Genomic DNA, 9,028 nt, shown 5'->3' on the forward strand with positions numbered 1-9,028 from the left:
ACAATTGCCCCTTAATGAAACACCTGCAACCAAGAGTGAGCTGGCCAGCATGCTTCTGAATAAGCACTCTTGACCAACTGGTCAATGCTTGGGCCTTGGGCCAGAGGTACTTTACTACGAGGGCAATTGTTGGTGGGAACAGTTGCCCCCTTTATGAAACTCCTGCAGGAAAAGCTGGGTGCACGAGTTTCATAAAGGGGGCAAACTTCCCACTAACAATTGTCCTCGTAGTAAAGTACCTCTGGCCCAAGGCCCAAGCATTGACCAGTTGGTCAAGAGTGCTTATTCAGAAGCATGCTGGCCAGCTCACTCTTGGTTGCAGGTGTTTCATTAATGGGCAATTGTTTCCACCAACAACTGTGACATTGGTAAACCATCTCTGGCCCAGGAGTTGACCATTTGGCCAAGAGAGCTTCCGAAGCATAATAGGCAGCCAGCTGTGGGCTGCAGGTGTTTCATCAAGGGGCAATTGTTCCCACCAATAGCTGTCACCTTGGTAAACCATCTCTGGCCCAAGAGTTGACCATTTGGCCAAGAGAGCTTCCGAAGCATAATGGGCAGCCAGCTGTGGCCTGCAGGTGTTTCATCAAGAATTGTCCTCTTGGTAAAGTACTTTTACATTGGTAAACCATCTTTGGCCCAAGGGTTGACCATTTGGCCAAGAGAGCTTCTGAAGCATACTGGACAGCCAGCTGTGGGCTGCAGCTGTTTCATCAAGGTGGCCAATTGTTCCCAATCAACAATTGTCCTCTTGGTAAAGTACTTTTGGCTAAAGAGTTAACCACTTGCCCAAGAGTTTTTCTGAAGAAGCATGCTGGCCAAATGGCCAACTCTTGTTCAGAGGTGCTTTAACAAGTGAACATTTGTTGGTGGGAACAATTGGCACCTTGATGAAACACCTGTAGCCAAGAGCGGGCTGGCCAGCATGCTCCTTAGAAGCACTCATGGCCAAATAGTCACCTCTTCAACCAGAGATTAGGTTAGGTCTTGCAGCCTAGAGAGCTAGCTACCACGCTCCTCCATGGGGATTTTTGGGCAAATGGTCAACTCTTAGGCCAGAGGTATTACACCAAGGGGACAACTGTTGGGGGAACAGCTGACCCATTGATGAAACACTTCCAGCCCAGAGCTGGCTGCCCAAGAGGTAGCTACTACGCTCCTTCAGAAGCATTTTTGGGCAAATGGTCAACTCTTAGGCCAGAGGAGTAACACCAAGGGGACAACTGTTGGGGGGAACAGCTGACCCATTGATGAAACGCTTCCAGCCCAGAACTGGCTGCCCAGGAGTAGCTACCACGCTTCTCCAGAAGCATTTTTGGGCAAATGGTCAACTCTTAGGCCAGAGGTGTTACACCAAGGGGACAACTGTTGGGGGGAACAGCTGACCCATTGATGAAACACTTCCAGCCCAGAGCTGGCTGCCCAAGAGGTAGCTGCTATGCTTCTCCAGAAGCACTTTTGGGCAAATGGTCAACTCTTAGGCCAGAGGTATTACACCAAGGGGACAACTGTTGGGGGGAACAGCTGACCCATTGATGAAACGCTTCCAGCCCAGAACTGGCTGCCCAGGAGTAGCTACCCACCATGCTTCTCCAGAAGCATTTTTGGGCAAATGGTCAACTCTTACGCCAGAGGTGTTACACCAAGGGGACAACTGTTGGGGGGAACAGCTGCCCCATTGATGAAACACTTCCAGCCCAGAACTGGCTGCCCAGGAGTAGCTACCCACCATGCTTCTCCAGAAGCATTTTTGGGCAAATGGTCAACTCTTAGGCCAGAGGTGTTACACCAAGGGGACAATTGTTGGGGGGAACAGCTGACCCTTTGATGAAACGCTTCCAGCCCGGAGCTGGCTGCCCAAGAGGTAGCTACCATGCTTCTCCAGGACTCTTGGCTGCACAATCAGTCGAGTAGTCTGCCATCATCTTCTCATGGGAACCATGAGAAGATGATGGCAACTTTTCGTTGAAAAGTTGCCCACCATCCATTCTTGAGTGCCTGCAGCTGAGTGGTCTGCACTTGTTTTTTACCTTTCCTTTCAGTCCTTGAGGGTCGATATTTTTCTAGGAACTTCTCAAGTGCTAATTTCCTCTTGATTTCCGCCCTCCTTTCAGCCCGCTCCTCCCTCTGTCTTTTTCTTACGTTCCTACACATCTTCAGTCTCTTCCACTGCATTTTCAGTATCTTCCATATCTTCCTAAGTTTCTTCTTTTTCTTCTTCTTTTTCTTCTCCTCCTCTGTCATTATTTCCATCTCCTTGCCCGGTACCTCTACATCATGTTTAGGCATCTCATCTATCTCCTTGCCAGGTACCACTTGTGTCTCCTGAAGTGTTTCATCTATATTCTTGTCAGGTACCTCCTCTATGACCTCTTTCAGTGGCTCTGGAAACATCTCTTGGATCTTCTCTTTAATCATCTTTTCAATCACCTCTCTGTTTACTTTCTCAATCTCCTCTTTAATTATCTTCCGTATCTCCTCTTCAAGACTCTCCTCCATCTCTCTAAACCTCTTTTTCATCTCCTCTCTAAGTCTCACCATTAACTTGTCTTGAAGTATTTTGTCTCTCGTCTTTTTTTCTTGCGTTTTCCTCAGGTCAGGTCCTTCTCGTCTCTTCTTCACCATAAAGAAAATGTCTCCTTCCCTCGCCATTATTGTGTGCTCAATCTCAATGTTTTGTGCTCTGAGCCATTCTTCAAAGTTGGCTTCTGTCAAAATACTTAGACCTTCACAAGTGGGTCCGCATTCGCAGGATATACTATCTGGCCTAGGGAACTCGTCCAATCTTCGACTTTTGCTCTCGCAGCTTGAGAAACTATCAATTATCTTTTGGAACGAGTCCCTTCTCTTTACTCCTTTGTTTTGGAGGCTGAGTACAATACTCTGCAGTTCCTCGTATTTTTCTTGCCCTTCGAGCAACTGTTTCCTGAGTAGCTTCTGTCCTCCTTTCAAATTTCTTATTTCGCCCAACAGTCTTCTATATAGTGGTGTGCCTTGGTCCTCCTTGGCTGTACGGGCAGGTTCTCTGTCCTCTTCCTGTTCCTCTTCATTGGGATTGGCAGTTGGACGTTTCCACTGGGTAAATAGTTTGTCCAATTCCAAACGAGATGAGGCCAGAGAGCTCTCCAGTTGCCTCTTTTCTTCCTCCAGTCTTGCTACGTCTTCTTTCAGGCCAACTATTTCTTCTTCCATGGCTACGCCTTCTCTCTCCTGCGTCTGCATGCTCCTCACCAGTGTCTGTAAGTGGTGCTCCAGATTTGCTACAGATGTTTCCAGAAGCACCACTTTTCTGCATTCCTCCATCTTCTCTTTTTCAAGGAGAGCAATCTTCATCTCCTTTTCGTCGTTTCCATTCTGGAGACGACTCAGTTCTTTCTCAAGGAGATCAATCTTCATCTCCTTTTCATCATTTCCACTCTGAAGACGATTCCTTTCCTTCTCAAGGAGATCAATCTTCATCTCCTTTTCATCGTTGCCACTCTGGAGACGATTCAATTCCTTCTCAAGGAGATCAATCTTCATCTCCTTGTCATCGTCTCCATTCTGGAGAAGATTCAGAAGGATATCAAGTTTCATCTCCTTTTCCCTGTTTTCAATCTGGAGACGATTTAACTCCTCCATGAGAACAACTTGCTTCTCGTCAATTTCTCTCTTCAATTTCTGGATGTCCTTCTTAGCCTTTCTGAGGTAGGTGTTTTTGTCCTGGATCGCCTTCAACAAACGGGAGCACTTGTTCTCGAGAGCCTGAGTCTCCTCCCGTTGTTTCTTTTCCAGATGTCGGCCATTGTCGTCTTGGAGGAGATGCAGTTTCTTCTCGAGGAGGTCGATCTTCTTATCTTTTTCCACATTTCCTTCTTGGAGACGACTCAGTTCATCCACGAGACCGCTTTGCCGGTCCTCCATTTCTCTCTTCGCTCTGTGACTGTCGTCAGCCAAGATCTGCATTTCGCTCTTCAGACAGCGAATTGTCTCTTCGTACCGGTCGTGCTCCTGCTCTCTCTGCCTCCTCAATTCGATGTTCTCCTGGGCGAGTCTTTCCATCTCCTTCTTGAGACCGAGAACCAGCTCTTCGTTATCGGCCGCCTGCAGTGTTTCAGGATGCGACGGGGTCGCTTTCCTGGCTTTGGCGTCCTTCTTGGCCTGTCTGAGGTACTTGTTTTTGTCCTGCAGTGCCGCCAACAAACGAGAATTCTTGTTCTCGAGTTTCTGAACATCTTGTCGATGCTCGTCTTTGAGTTGCCGGATGTTCTCTTCGTAAAACTCTTTCATGGCCAGTAATTGATGTTGCGGGTCGTCGTTGATATCGGTCAAGCATTTTATTTTTTCTAGTCCATCTCCTCCTCCGGCATTTCCAAGGGTAAACTCTGTTCCTAAGAACAGAGTCAACAATCTATAAAGAATATATATGCTGGCAAGCAATCTTCCGGACCAGCATCCAAACAACTTGTAAAATCGTGTCGAAACCATAAACTCTGTTCCGAAGAACAGAGTCAACAAAGTATGAACAATAGCTATGCTGGGAAGCAATGTTCGGGCCCAGCATCCAAATTCGTGCAATTGCAATAAAACCATAATAAACGCTTTCAAAGTTTGTGACAGCATGGTTATGCCGAGTCAAGAAACCTGACGCGCATCGTAGTTTCAGATTCTGCCACCAGCTCCGGTTCGTCTTCAGTCGCTTTCGGTTTCTTCGGAGCCTTCGCCGGGATTCTTGAGTCTCTGATTCTTCACGGAATCCCGCGGCTTTGAAAAGCCGGAGGAGCTGGCTGGCTTCATGCAGGAGTCCCCTCTCGAAGAAGTCGTCGTCGGGGTGGGGGAGGAGGGAGTTGTGGAAGTTGAATCTTGAATACTTCTGAAGATAACGAGGGAATTATAATATGGGAAATAACACGAAAAATTATTTTTGAATCGTAAATATTTAATAATGCAGATAAAGCCTGGTGGGTACGTATCACTAAATGTAATTTATCAATTGACTGGGTTCTTTCAGGGGCTATTTAAAAACGCAGGTTTTATCGAGAGAAATGTTATAGATGCAGCTTTCGTTTTTTACAGTAACAGAACAATTTGTCATTTATTTCCTGGTTTGCGTTAATTATAGCCTTTCATCTTACGTGTTGCGAGTCCTCGTTGCAAATTGCATTGAGTTATTCGTTGCTTGTTAACACGTATACATTATTTCAATGCCATATTTATAGCTCTGTGTTTTGGTGTCATAATAATAATAATGATAATAAATTTTATTTTCCGCTCATGGAATATACGAAGAATAGACAATAACGTATACAATTTAGATACACAAGATAAAATGATAAAAAAATATGGTTAATCGACAATATCCACACTTGCCTGAGTACTATAAGCTTTTTTTACCTCTCTTGCGTACACACTGTTTTATGCAAAGTGGCTTCGTCTTCTTAATAATAATAATAATAATGACAATAATAATAACAATAATAATATAAATAAACTCCTGGAATGATAATCACCATCGCAAGATGTTATCAACCAGTTTTATTTTAATTTCAAAAACTAAGATACAAAGCAACTGGCTCCAAGCGCTCTCTCTCTCTCTCTCTCTCTCTCTCTCTCTCTCTCTCTCTCTCTAACACCAGAATACCTGTAATGTAATAAATTATTGTAAAATAGATTATTTTATTATTATTATTATTATTATTATTATTATTATTATTATTATTATTATTATTATTATTATTGAAAATTAAAAGCCCCCAGTATAGGTAAAATATTTATGCACAGAGTTCAAAATATTTTGAATATTTTAACACTACTGTGGCTTTTCATTCTCGATATTATAGCCTCGTTATAGGTGTTCCTTGGTTCATAATAATAATAATAATAATAATAATAATAATAATAATAATAATAATGTCAATGTAGTTACTAAACCCAGACAATCCTTTCAACAACAACAACAAATCTATTACGCAAAACACCACGATCTCTTTTTACATTTTATTCATTTGTTTTTCGGCATTCCCGTAAATGACATTTTCCCCGGTAACCTTTAATTTCACCACTTATAAATTAATCAAGTTTGCAACTGCGTTTATGACACAACTGCGCTAGGTGAGTTGTTCCTAGAGTAGCACTTGGAGCTCTAATTGAAATTGGGCGAAGTTTTTCCTGAAATGGTCAAGATCAACGCACGTAACAGGTTATATTCATGTATACACACACAAACACACACACATATATATATATTTGTTTATATTATAAAAGCTTCAATATATATAAATGAATAGTAGTATATATATATATATATATATATATATATATATATATATATATATATGCTTTAAAAAATCACAGTAGATGCACGTGACTTCATTAAATAAGCGAATACCACAGGAAAATGATAGTCAGAAATCCAAGGGCTTTCATCTTTACTAAGACATTGTCTTAGTAAAGACGAGAGCGCTTGGATTTCTGACTATCATTTTCCTGTGGTATTCGCTTATAGATATATATATATATATATATATATATATATATATATATATACTATATATACATACACAAACATACACACAAACACACACACACACACACACACACACACATATATATATATATATATATATATATATATATATATATATATATATATATATATATGTGTGTGTGTGTGTGTGTGTGTGCATTTATGTGTATATATTTATTTATTTATATGTTGGAAGCTTTTATAAATATATATATATATATATATATATTTTATATATATATATGTTATGTATATTATTTATATATAATAAATAAATAATATATAATATATATCTATATATATACATATGTAATACACACACACACCCATATATATATGTATATATATGTGTGTGTGTGTGTGTGTGTGTGTGTGTGCGTGTGTGTGTGTATTACATATGTATATATATATAAACACACACACCCATATATATATAATATATATATATATGTGTGTGTGTGGTGTGGGTGGGTGGGTGGATGGGTGCGCCATTTAAATAACCATCGCCTGTATTTTCAGACATGGCGTACTCTTCTATTGATAACAATGATTATATAGTTTTTATTCTACATTTTATTTTTTATCCTTTTTTTACAGTTTTCTTCTCTCCGTTCTTTGAACGTGTTATTTTTGTTTATTGTTAGTGTACAATATAATCAGGAGAGGTGGAACTTAGGATATATCTAAGGAAAATAATAATGACGAGGAAAGAGTACATTGCTATGTCTTATCTGAGTGAATTATTCTTAATCAGAAATTGTTTTATATCCATCATGAAGTATAACAAATCATGAACTATGCTGTCAGCATTACCGCATGTACATTTTTTTTTTAGAAGTTAAAGCTAGTTGCCTAAAGACCGCAGAAAAGGAATAGAAACTAAGTATTATTTTTTTTTAATCCCCGAAATAACACAGTTCTCCCGCGTCTAGATATACCGTTTTCTATTCGAACCGTCTCGAACAATCTCGAGTCACCCGGGAAAGTTCAAGGCTGCCGTGTCGTGTCGCGGTTTTGAAACCTCCTCTGGCTATTTTCACGGCCGTCATTCTTCTTTTGGTGTTTTAGTTGCTGAGCAACTGACCCAGAAAGACAATGGGCTATCATCGGGTGGCATTCGTCGCTAATTGAACCTCTGTGATGACTATTAACCAACCTTCTGTTATTGAAGGTCCGGTGCCTCTCAGTCGTGGTGTGAGATTGTCGTGCGCGTTCCTTAAAAATGGCTTCTCATCTCTCCATTTTCATGCAATTTAATAGCGACGTTCATCTAGGTTATGGGAAAGCTCTCATCGAACGCCTTGGTAATTTAGGTTACAATGCTAATGCCTTTAGATTTTTTTATTATTATTAATATCATTGATAAGTATTATTTTCAAGATAGACCAATGTTCTGGTGCCATTAACTTGAAAGTCTAGCTTCCAAAGAATGTCGTGATCATTTGAAAGAAATGAAAGAAGGCAATAGGAAATGAAGAGATCAGTTGTTGGGAAAGAAATGAGTGGATAAATAGATAGAAATGTAAATGATTTATTAAAATACAAGGAGGATTGTCTTTGGTTAGTTGTGCGTTTCATCTTCGCTTGGACCTGTTCCACAGTCCAACGGTGTGAGGGATAAAGGGCAACTGCAACTGAATACTTAGAAAGCTATATAGGCACATTTACTCTAGTATATCGGTGCAGTAAATGTGCTCATTTACTGCACCAATATGCAGCAAATGGGCCTAGCTTACGACCTCTGCAACTGACTCCTTAGAGAGCTAGGCACATTTACTGTATACCGGTGCAGTAAATGCAGTAAATACAGTAAATGTGCGCACTTACTGCATTTGCTGCAGTAAATATACCTAGTTTTCGACCTCTGCAACTGACTACTTAGAAAGCTACGCACATTTACCATATACCGGTGCAGTAAATGCACACTTACTGCATTTTCTGCATTTACATTTACTGCATATCGATGCAGCTTCCAGCGTATCCCTGCTACTTCCATTTCCTCCACCCAAGGAGCTTTCTAAACAGCTTAGCATTATCGTGACCTTCTTGTGAATCTCTTGCAACATCTCGACAAAAACGCTTCGATGCTAAAGAGCCATTATATTCGTTTTGCCGCTAATGGCTGACCATGCGACGATCTTATAAGTACTTGAGTTCGCTCTCCGTGACTTGATGCATTCCCGTTTTTGTTCTCGAATTCCCGACAGACGGTGGCCTTTGGAATTGACAGCCCGGAAAATGCCATTGGTCCTGGAGAGAAAAGAGAGTCTATCTTAGTTGTTGTTTGAGATTAAGCTGGCTTTATGCCAGCACAGGCTCTTGCTCATAGAGCAGCCCGTAGATATCTTAGTTTAACCAGACCACTGAGCTAATTACCAGCTCTCCTAGGGCTGGCCCGAAAGGATTACATTTTTATTGACGTGGCTAGAAGCTAATTATACTCTGTTTTTTCCATCTGCCCACCCGCCTGTGGTGTTTGCCCATGGTAACACTGCGTCCCGGGCTTTAGATAGTTACGCTATG

At 41.1% G+C, this 9,028-nt stretch overlaps 2 protein-coding genes across 2 annotated transcripts in view; one reads left to right on the forward strand and one right to left on the reverse strand.

Moving 5' to 3' along the window:
- Positions 1-9,028, forward strand: part of LOC135226408 (uncharacterized) — a 70,064-nt gene that overhangs the window by 33,700 nt on the left and 27,336 nt on the right.
- On the reverse strand, positions 1,930-8,571 carry LOC135226177 (interaptin-like). Its single transcript, XM_064265621.1, has 2 exons — positions 8,406-8,571; positions 1,930-4,370 (listed from the first exon to the last, which is right to left on the reverse strand). Exons 1-2 carry the CDS (start codon positions 8,569-8,571, stop codon positions 1,930-1,932), a joined length of 2,607 nt encoding a protein of 868 aa, XP_064121691.1.

The sequence above is a fragment of the Macrobrachium nipponense genome, chromosome 14, assembly GCF_015104395.2.
Source record: "Macrobrachium nipponense isolate FS-2020 chromosome 14, ASM1510439v2, whole genome shotgun sequence".
In the NCBI taxonomy this organism is placed as follows: domain Eukaryota; kingdom Metazoa; phylum Arthropoda; class Malacostraca; order Decapoda; family Palaemonidae; genus Macrobrachium; species Macrobrachium nipponense.